Below are 11,923 nucleotides of genomic sequence, written 5' to 3'. Positions count from 1 at the left end.
TTGAGACATTGAGTATGCTCCGGTGTATGGGGTGAATTTTTAATTCAGAAAAGTGAGTGGAGCAGGCACTTATGTTGGTAACAACAAGATATGAAGTGAGTAGAAAAGTGCCAGAAGACAATAGAGAATAAAAAATTTTTTCGCGGCGGTGGTGGGGTTTGAACCTGCGACCTTATTGGTACGACAACTCCGCCTGGCAGGTGAGAGCGTGGCTCTACCGTGTGAGCTATCCACGAACACAAAAATATTCGTTTCAAACCCAAAGTCATTTCTAAAAATTTTTTATTCTCTATTGTCTTCTGGCACTTTTCTACTCACTTCATATCTTGTTGTTACCAACATAAGTGCCTGCTCCACTCACTTTTCTGAATTAAAAATTCACCCCATACACCGGAGCATACTCAATGTCTCAATCGTTTCTATGTTATATGTTTGTGATGAGAATATTGGCTGTTAAGCTTAACTGCTGGTCAAAATTACTTCGCGATGGTGGTGAACGAATCGGCGATCTCAAGAAGTGGGTGAGAGAGGGATCTAGAAATGACTTTGGGTTTGAAACGAATATTTTTGTGTTCGTGGATAGCTCACACGGTAGAGCCACGCTCTCACCTGCCAGGCGGAGTTGTCGTACCAATAAGGTCGCAGGTTCAAACCCACCACCGCCGCGAAAAAAATTTTTATTCTCTATTGTCTTCTGGCACTTTTCTACTCACTTCATATCTTGTTGTTACCAACATAAGTGCCTGCTCCACTCACTTTTCTGAATTAAAAGCTTCAGCACACCAAACCATTAACCGTTTAACTGCCGTACGTCTGGAGAGACACGTATTTAAAAATTTGTCCAGAAAACTCGTTCTTCAAATATCGATCGATTTAAAAGATCCTCATCATGACAAAAACTCTCAAACCTGGGACCTCGCTTGGTCCCATGTTTCAGGGTTTTTCTCAAGATGAGGGTTGTTTAAATCGATCAATATTTGAAGGACGAGTTTTCTGGCCAATTTTTTAAAACCCACGTCGTTCCAGAGTACGGCTGTTCACTGGTTAATGTTGACGTGTACTTTTATTTGAAGATAACCCGAAGGCGACTAACCACTGAATAGACGGGTGGGTGAAGTTTTACAAAAGGTTTTTGTAATACTGGTCCCCTGTCTCTGGACTGGTCTTTCTTCTTTTCGACACGGATGCCCAAAGAGTTATATTTATCAAGGCCAGGTTTGGCGTTTATACTTTTTAAAAGACATCTCATGAAACGGCAATACTCCTCAATAAAATTATGTGATAAAATTCAGTGTGTCTTAATAATTTCTCTCAAAAAGTAAATACGATTAACTTAATGTAAATCAACTTTGGAACTTTTTTCTTTCATAAGCATTGTGCAGACTTTAAGTTCAAGTTCAAGTCCATAAGATGCAAAAGGCACACTGTGCCCATCACCGCAAATCTTACACTTAAATGTTACCTATCACACCACACTTATCTTGTCACTCAAGTCATTCAATCCTCCCGGTGTTTTGTATATTATCGTATATTATAATATTATATTAAGAGGAAAACGCGTTGAAATGGGTCTGTGATGTCCATTATGTCATGTGGTAGTTGGTTCCATTCACGTATCGTTCGAGGGAAAAAGCTGTATTTGTATGTGTTTGTTCTTGCAACTGGCTGGTGGAATTGGTCGCTGCGATGAAATCTGGCCAAGTGTCTGTGTTTTGAATTATTGATGTAGATTGGAATGAATGTTTGCTTTTGACTGTTTTGTGAAATAGATGAATGCGTTCTCTCGACGAGACTAGAGCGTTGATCATCTTAGTGTGTCCAGAGCTGCTGTCACGCACCCCGTTTCCGTCTTGTGGCAATTTGTAGTAAATCTTGCAGCTGATCTCTGAATGTTTTCAATGGCTTTTATGTCCTTAATTTTGTACAAGCATAGTCTAAAACAGGTCTTACAAGTTGAATATATGCATGTGCCTTTGTCTTTTCCGGACATTGATTAAGATTTCTCTTGATGAAATGTAAATGTTTTGAAGGCCTTTAAGCTTTGTATACTTATATGGGCAGGCAGTTTGTTAAAAATGAATACATAAAACTATGTATTATAACTGCTTAAAGTCCCTAGATTTTCCCCACAATAATGGATGAGGATAAATATTATTTATTATTAATACTCTGTTTTTTGTGAAGGAGATAAAAATGAGTGGATAGCGTTGGTTTACTTTACGCGACAACCTTTACTGCATTTAATCACGCCTTGCAGTAGGAGAAGCACTTTGAGCAGGGTGAATCGGCAGGAATGCTCTATATAACTTAAGCCTGAATGGCCGAGATAATACATAAAAATGGAATTATGAGCTATGAACTCAGATGGGGAGTAAAGACTTATTCTGGTGTGTGTTGGAGCATCAGTCAATGCCATGAAATGTCTAATTTTCTCACAGTAGTGGCCAGTCAGCACTCTTGATCGATACACACCATTCAGTATTCAGTATTATTTTGACACGGGGCCAACGTTGTGTGTAGGACATGCGAGTGCTGAGGGTGATTGGCACTGGACAGAAAGTTACCGATCACTTTAAGACCAACCTATTCTCTCTCTCTCTCTCTCTCTCTCTCTCTCTCTCTCTCTCTCTCTCTCTCTCTCTCTCTCTCCCCCCCCCCCCCCCCACACACACGCAAGTCTTAATGAAATTAATATGGATCTCTTTATCACTTCGATCCAAATCCATTCGCAGACATTTGCTCTTTAATAATATCTACGTAATCGTCAATTGTTACACTAAAAAACAAACAAACAAACAAGAAATGTTGGTATTAAATACAATGACAAGAAAAATGGAAAGAGATTACTCATTTAAATAGTGGTTAATTAGTCTTGGTGATGACAAATTGATTGAAGTAGTCAAGGGAGTGTCTTTTCAAGAGTTCAAATTTCATTGAAGAAGATGATTCCATTTTTTAAGATTTTCTGTTTATACTATAATAATATTATTTCTATGCCGGTTAAGTCTTGAGGTCCCAAAAGAACCCGACTGTAAAACCCGAAGGTTTATGCGGCTGTGTGGTCTAGTGGTATGACACTCGCTTTCGGATCGGAGCATAGTTGAATCCTTGGAAAAAGCTCTTTACTCACATTCCCTCATCGTACCCCGGTGTAAAACGAGTGCCTGGCCGTTAACAGCGTTGTCTCTGACCGAAAAAAAAGTTTGTTATATGGCCTAATAGGCGTCATGCCTCGTTCTACATATTACGTGTTGCTGTTGGTCAGGGACCGCTTGCAAAGCGCTTTTAGCACGTTTAGTGGAAATTTCGCTATATAAAAGCTCAAAGTCTTGTTTGTTTTTTTTTAAGCTTCAAATAACAAAAAATGTGTACAACAAAAGTAGACGTTTGAGATAATCTATATTATTATTGATAAATGCTCTCAAGCACTTTTAATCTCGCTCCCATTTCTCCGCTATTGGATTGTAGCCTTGGTAGAAATACACTTAAGGGCCAATGGGAGCGATCTATAAAATTCAGGTTTACGTCCAAAAGAAACAGTGATCACATGACCTGTTGGTGTCCAAAGCTTGGATGTTTCTTTATAAACTTAAATACACTGGTGGAAGGGAACATTTCCACAGCCATCGAACAGTTGTCCGAATGTGAAAATTGCTGTTTGTTCTAAACTAAGCAATCTACTTGATATTACCATCGATTGTATGCGTTTAAGTAAAATACCCACTAGTTCTACTTGACTGATCAATCACAAAATCTATGTATAACCTTTAACGTTTCAAGTCTGATTGAGCGAATATAGTAAGAACTAATCACCGGCAGTCGAAAAATAAGTTCAAAGATAGATGTTATCTTCGTTCATTCTATTATTTCTAAACAACCAGCTATGGATGATCTGCGTTTAGTTATAATGTTCACAGCATCAGCCAGTCGGATATAACGTACAAACACATAAACATATGTATAAACTGTACTACTTATGATTAATATAATTTAGTGAGAACTAATCTTAAAAATGGCCAATGACAAAGAGATGAGTGACGTCGATTTCGTTCCTTCTATATTTGTCCAAGCGGACTGAGTGTATGTCACAAATACCGCGTTTTGATTGGAAAAAGATCTACTGTTTAATTGTGATCTTGGATATTTCGAAAACGCTGAACACTTTATTATGTAGGTAATTTTGAGCAGATTAAATCTTAGTCCTTCCTCTTCAAATACGATCTACTCTGTCAAATTGAATATTAATATCTGTTGATGCTTATTGAAAATTAAAGAATTTCCTACCAACCCCTTTGTAGAACATTAATTCTGATTGCTTGTGACCCAAGAAAATTGAATTCCAAGTTATATTGGATCTGCATTACAGGCAGTTAAGCGTCATTTTACGTTTTCATTCTCTCAAGATTTTATTTAAACTGAACATGTAGACAAAGAATCAAGTCAAACAAATGGATGCTTTTATAATTATTACAATCTAGATTTCTTAAAGTGAATTGATATTCATTTTAAAATTAGTTTCATCGCTTAGTCTATAATTTAAGATCTAGATAATCGATTTTGCTTTCCTGCTTGTCGAGATGAGAACTGCGTGATATAATTCATCGATTTACTTCAATTACCATCAAGGCAAGACTTCCATCTTGTCTGCATTCATTGGGTTCAGCAAATCAATGACTGAAGACTTTAGAATTAAGACTTATCTATCACATGAGTCCAATTTATATAAATCTGTTATGTCTTAGCTCTAAATTCTTACGTGACGGATTTGCTCAACCTCTCTATTGTCAATCAATAGCATTAAGTCTATGACGTAAATCGTAGCATATTGTCGTGGCAATCCTATTATTGCATGTCAATACATTTTGTTATTGCAGATCTTAAAAAGAATATAATCGATGCTCGACCTTGTTTAGATGCGTTTGATTGATTTTCAAAAGGCTAGATGATGGCCCTGGATGACTCGTTCCTTTTAGGTTTTCTTATTTTTTTTTGCTAGTCTAGAATTGATTTTCTACGTCGTTGTTTTGGTTTAAATCGACACCTGTCGTACCGTAAATCGTAAATAGAAATCAATATGGAGATGCTTAAATTTAAAAAATATGAAATGTTGAATGTACGATTTAGTTTAAAATCCAGAGCTACAAAGAGCCCTGAGAAAAATAATTGTTGACAACATTCATAAATAGCTCTAACATAGTAATAAAAATCAATATTAAAACATTATTTCTTAGTGTTTTTTTAAAAAAAAGAACAAGAAGCAATTGTGTGATCTCCAATTTAGCTTTACATGATCTCCAGGGTAGATTATGAAAAATAAATATCCTGCTAGGTACTCATTTAATTCTCTGTTTGATGTCCAGACTAGGATTTATAAACTAGTAAAATGAACCCGGATTCTGCGTTTAAGACTGATAACAATAGTAGCCCATTTTATCTCTTTAATCTTTCATACCATTCCTGTATAGCCGTCACACGTGTAAGCGTATTAGTCTGTATGGTGTATGTATGTGAGTATTTGTCTAATTGAATGCGTGTGTATGTGTACGTGTGTGATCGATTGAGAGAGAGAGAGAGAGAGAGAGAGAGAGAGAGAGAGAGAGAGAGAGAGAGAGATTTCATCTGATTCGATAATATTTTCAATAGATATTCTTCTTTAGATGGTCCCCAAAATGGGGTATTATGTGTACAGCCTTGCAAAACTTGAAATCTAAAATGTCGGTGCTTTTATTTTTACTGCAGCATCAAGCACAAGGCGGACACATCAGGAGACCTGGGCGTTTCGTCCGTTTCCTCACTTTCTATGACTGGTTCAGATGTAGTCAGTCTACTTATAGTATGCCGCTGAATGTAATCCTAAAAAAAAATCACAGTATACTCACAAAAGCAAATGAAGCGATATTAGTCCCGGGTGCTGTCCGGAGTTCTTTTGATTCATCTGTCCACGTGCAGTAATGGGGAAGCTGGGTCTCTAAGATATGCCTATTGAGCGTTTTTTACAGAGGAAAACAACCAATAAATGCGCTCAAATCGCTTTACAATGGGTAGTCCTCAGCCAACAGCAACACTTGGTATGTAGAACGAGGTATAACGTCTGTCTGGCTTGTTACAATTATTTTTTTCGACAGAAACAGTGTTGTTACAGGTCAAGTACTCATTTACATTAAACGAGATCCCGATTGGTCCAAAAGCGAGTGTGCTTACAAAAAGAAGACAAAGCCGCATACTAACTGCAATACGTTGGTTGGTGTCTAAGGCGTACAAAAAACTATAAATAGTTGCCGTCCGTTTACACAACAGAAAACAGGGGCGGGGGAAAATCTGGTGCCACCACACATCTCAGCCATTGGCCTTCTCCATTAACTTGTACAACGCCAATCATGATCAATTCCTTGATGTTATCTGGACACAACAATCGTGACGTCACTTCCCTCGTAATGACGCATAGAAACTTAGTAACTGGTTCTAAGCTATCGGAACAATGGCGGACGCCCATATCATGAAAGTGTATCCAGAGGAGAAAACCATTATAAATCTGATCATGTTTTGACTTTTATATATTCTGTTCGTATGACATGTGAAAAGTTATAGCCAGCATGCTGAATAAAAAGTACCGATTTTCTTTGTTTAGAACCAAGCTGCTGGGAGGACGTGACATCAGACTATTGAATCCTATTACCGTTGTCGTCCTCTTCTCAGAGTTCCAGTATGCTTTGCATATCAGTCTTGCACAAGCTGTCATGTCTACCACATTTCCAAACCATGAAAGTTTCCGTATTTTAACCAAGCAATGGTTCCTGGTCTTCCCGTCAGCTTTTCCACATCTTCGAAAACACCCTTGTTAAGTTCTATGTTTCAGATACGGCACACGTATAAGTTCCCGATAACTCATGATAATCAGTTGAAAGCAAATGCAATGTTAAAAGCACAACATACCCTTATCACCATCATCAACGTCATCATCATCATCATCATCATCATCATCATCATCATCATCATCATCATCATCATCATCATCATCCACATTAAAAAGTCATTCATTTAATTCTTGTTTATTTCCATTAACATGACTACGTCGGTTTTGTTAATTAGTTTTTGTCTTTTGTGTTGACAAACTGCCTAAAATAAACGTCGGATCCTGACGTCCATTTCCGACGCAGACTCACCCAATCTTCCATGACGAAAAAAAAGTCCCCCGCCTGGACAACTCATGCATGAAATGATGAATGTCACGACAATAATGGACCCATAATGAACGTTGGTAGCCATTTTGTCTTAATGTGACATTCTTTTCATCTCGTGAGGATATTGAATGTTACGGTTGGGTGATGATTCGTCTGTATATAATGATACTAATTCTGATAATAATATTATTAATAATAATAATAATATAATAATAATAATAATAATAATAATAATAATAATAATAATAATAATATATATAATATATTATTATTTTATTAGTTAAATTAATAATAATAATAATAATAATATAAATATAATTAATAATAAAATAATATTAATAATGAATAATAATTAGGGAGCTACAAGGTCTGGGCCGGATGTCCCGCTTGCTGAAAGGAAATTGATGTGCATTTCGAACCCAACACCTCTCATTTCCAGGTGCATTGATCGTTGCGTAATCCTGTCTGACAGAGATTATTGCATATGGCCTCTCATGCATTATTGTGTCCATAACAGCACCTTCCCGTGGTGTTCCCTGTTTCTACTGAGTTTGTTATGGGCGCGACCGAGTCCCCGGCGGTATAACCGGGTTAGGGAGTAGGTGGGACCCCTTCCTCTTAAGGTGCAGGAGTCAGAACCCACCGGTGAGTGGTACACGCTCTGCTCCTCACCCACCCATCTCACACTCATTCTGTAGTGTGGTGTCTTCTGTATGTCCTTACTTTTCTTAATCTACCCCTATAACTCATACTTTCTCCAGCCATTGATGTATGGCTCCACTGCCTTGTGGATACCTTCGGGAGGAGGAAAGGCTAAGGAGTAAACCTAACAGAAATCTGCATCCAAACTGATGCCTAACGTATCGCTATGCGATCCTTTGTCCACACCAGGGAGGAAGAGAGGGAGGTTCTGGTTACTGGGCAGCCCAGGATCTCCACATTACTTTGCCCAGGCCGCGCTCTGGAGAGGACACTCCAGTCTCACCTTCACCGGTGAAGAGTAACAACACGGAAGACAGCAGTCTTCGAGTGATAAGTCCTTGCTCAATTGGCGTAGAGTTGGACGCTACGGGTTGTCTTCGACGGTGGGAGGGATCATCGTAATCATACTGGTCAGCTACCGCCAGCCCCAAGCTGGGCAGCCCCCAGCCAGAAAGGTGTTGACCCGCCACGATCTGCCTGCTTCAGAGGGTGCCTGGAGCTTAGAGCTTGCAAGCTTGACAAATGGATCATTAAACTGTGTACCAGGCAAGCAAATGAAAAAGAAAACGAAGTCCCCAGCTCTTCAATTAGCAAGCTGGAATGTAAGAACTATGCGCTCAGGACTGACAGATGACCTTCAGGCCATGGACGATGCTCGAAAAACAGCAGTAATTGATCGTGAACTTAACAGACTGAACATCGACATAGCAGCCTTGCAGGAAACGCGACTCCCAGAGAGGGGATCCCTGAAGGAGAAACACTTTACATTCTTCTGGCAAGGAAAAGGCACAGAAGACGTGAGGGAGCACGGTGTTGGATTTGCAGTACGCCATACATTACTTCCTACGATTGAACCGCCAACAGACGGCACAGAGAGAATTTTAAAGCTGCGCCTGTCATCCATGCAGGGTTCGGTGAACCTTGTTTGCGTCTACGCCCCAACACTGCAAGCTTCGGTTGAAGTAAAGGACCAATTCTATGAGTCATTAAACGCCATTGTCAACAATATCCCAGAAGTGGAGCACATCTACCTTCTTGGCGACTTCAACGCGCGAGTTGGTGCCGACAAAGAATCATGGCCAACCGTTTTGGGGCACCACGGCATAGGAAAGATGAATGAGAATGGTCAGAGACTTCTTGAACTCTGCTGCTATCGCAAACTATGCGTGACAAACACCTACTTTCAGAACAAGGCATGCCACAAGGTGTCATGGAGGCATCCAAGGTTAAAACACTGGCATCAGCTGGACATGATCATCACAAAGCGCGATTCTCTTAACAATGTTTGTAACACCAGGTCCTATCAAAGCGCTGATTGCGACACCGATCACTCCTTGGTTGTCACAAGGGTGAAACGGACACCAAAGAAACTTCATCACTCAAAGAGAAAGGGCCAGCCCAGGATCAACATCAGCAAGACAGCTTACCGAGAAAAGAATATAGAGTTCAACGAGCAACTTGAGAAGATTCTCAACACAGCTCATAGAAAAGCAGAACAAAACGCACAGGACAGCTGGAACTCTCTTAGAAACGCCATTTACAGCACTGCAGTTCTGACATATGGCGAAAAGGAGCGCAAGAACAAAGATTGGTTTGAAGCCAGCATTACTGAGATGGAGCCAGTCATTGATGCCAAGCGCAGTGCACTTGTCAACTATAAAAATGAACCAAGTCAGGGGAACCTGCAGGCGTTGCGAGCTGCACGCAGCAAAGCACAGCAAACTGCTCGACGTTGCGCCACCGACTACTGGCTTCAGTTGTCGGACAACATCCAGCAAGCGTCTGACAGTGGCAACATAAGGGCCATGTATGAGGGCATCAAACAGGCGACAGGCAAATCTACAAAGAAAACTGCGCCTATTAAATCAAAGACAGGGGAAGCCATCACAGACAAGGACAAACAGATGGGAAGATGGGTAGAGCACTACTTGGAACTCTACGCCAGAGAAAACTCTGTCACCCAAAAAGCGTTAGACGCAATTGAAGAACTGCCAGTACTGGAATAACTAGACGCAGAACCAATTATGGAGGAGCTCAGCAAAGCAATCGATGCTCTGGCCTGTGGCAGAGCACCCGGCGACGACAACATTCCACCCGAAATCATCAAATGTGGAAAGCCAGCCCTCTTGGAAACACTACATAAACTCCTGTGTCTTTGCTGGAGAGAAGGCAAGGTACCCCAAGATATGCGCGATGCCAAGATTATCACCCTCTACAAAAACAAGGGAGACCGAAGTGACTGCAATAACTATAGGGGAATCTCTCTACTGAGCATTGTGGGTAAAGTCTTTGCGCGCGTTGTCCTCGCTCCACTGCAAGTCCTCGCCGAACGTATCTACCCAGAGTCGCAGTGTGGCTTCAGAGCCAAGTGGTCGACAGTGCACATGATCTTCTCAGTACGTCAATTTCAGGAGAAATGCAGAGAACAGCGGATGCCCCTCTACATTGCATTTATTGACCTGACAAAGGCATTTGACCTTGTTAGCAGGAAGGGCCTTTTCCAGCTGCTAAAGAAGATTGGCTGTCCTCTTCAGCAGCTTAGCATCATTGCCTCCTTCCACGACGACATGAAGGGCACCATCAGCTATGACGGTGGAGCCTCTGAACCCTTCCCCATGCGCAGAGGCGTGAAACAAGGCTGTGTCCTCGCACCGACTTTGTTTGGTATATTATTCTCCTTACTGCTGAAGTTTGCATTCAAAGAGTCCGCAGAAGGAGTCCACTTACACACCAGAAGTGATGGGAAGCTGTTCAATCTGGCACGGCTGAGAGCAAAGACCAAGGTCTGCAAGTCCTCATAAGGGAAATGCTATTTGCAGATGATGGAGCTCTATGCGCGCATACCGAGGAAGACCTTCAGCGGCTGATGGACAGGTTTTCCCACGCATGCAGGGAATTCGGGCTGACGATTAGTGTCAAGAAAACAAATGTAATGTGTCAGGATGTCCCCTCTATACCAGCAATTTACATTGACAACGAGGACCAAGAAGTCACTGATCACTTCACATACCTGGGCACAACCATCACCAGCAACCTCTCACTTGATGCAGAATTAGACAAGCGCATCGCCAAAGCTGCCGCTGTCATGGCACAACTGAGCAAGAGAGTGTGGACCAACAACCAACTCACTTTGAACTCACTTTGAGTATACCAGGCATGTGTACTCAGTAGCCTACTGTATCGCAGTGAATCCTGGACAACATATGCCAGACAGGAGAACCGCCTGGAAAACTTTCACATTCGCTGTCTACGACGAATTCTCGGCATCAGGTGGCAGGACAGACTCACTAACAATGCAGTGTTAGAAAGAGCGAACTCCCTCAGTATGCATCTCATGCTCTGCCAGCGACGTTTGCGATGGCTTGGTCACGTACACAGGATGGACGATGGACGCATACCCAAAGACATCATGTACGGTGAACTAGCTTCTGGACGGCGACCAACTGGCCGCCCAGCTCTGCGCTTGTATGATGTCTGCAAACGAGACATGAAATTGACAGGCATCGACTCAAACACCTGGGAGTCGCTTGCTGACGACCACAGCGGCTGGAGATATGCGGTGATGGAGGGAGTGAAGAGGGGTGAGGAGAGGAGAAAGATGAAGTTTGAGGAGAGGAGAACAAAGAGAGGCAGCAGATCCAAATACCAAACACACAGTCAAACTACGTGTGCAACAACTGCGGTAGAGACTGCCATGCAAGGATTGGTCTGCTGAGTCACACCCGTCGTTGCTCACAACAGGACTGATGAGACTAAAGCCATACAGGGCGCAAACCATCGTCTCTTGAGACGGAAGGATGCCTACTAATAATGATGATAATAATAATAATAATAATAATAATAATAATAATAATAATAATAATAATAATAATAATAATAATAATAATAATAATGATGATAATAATGATACTGATAATGATGATAATAATGATACTGATAATGATGATAATAGTGATGATAATGATAATGAGATGAAGAAGAAGAAGAAGATGAAGAAGAAGAAGAAGAAGAACAAGAAGAAGAAGAAGAAGAAGAAGAAG

The 11,923-nt window shown here is 40.9% G+C and overlaps 2 protein-coding genes across 4 annotated transcripts in view; both read left to right on the top strand.

The window, feature by feature from the left end:
• LOC144958488 (uncharacterized) overlaps positions 1-11,923 on the top strand; it is a 115,927-nt gene that overhangs the window by 50,065 nt on the left and 53,939 nt on the right. The window lies entirely within an intron of this gene.
• LOC144956170 (uncharacterized) lies at positions 8,438-9,889 on the top strand. The gene has a single exon (XM_078886600.1). It carries the CDS (start codon positions 8,438-8,440, stop codon positions 9,887-9,889), a length of 1,452 nt encoding a protein of 483 aa, XP_078742726.1.

This window comes from Berghia stephanieae, chromosome 1, assembly GCF_034508935.2.
Source record: "Berghia stephanieae isolate SIO BIC M18660-M18661 chromosome 1, UCSD_Bste_1.3, whole genome shotgun sequence".
NCBI lineage: Eukaryota > Metazoa > Mollusca > Gastropoda > Nudibranchia > Aeolidiidae > Berghia > Berghia stephanieae.
This window is presented reverse-complemented; position numbering and strand designations above follow the sequence as displayed.

Excerpts from the sequence above, each read along its gene's own strand:
- LOC144956170 (XM_078886600.1), top strand. The coding sequence starts at position 8,438 with ATGAAAAAGAAAACGAAGTCCCCAGCTCTTCAATTAGCAAGCTGGAAT.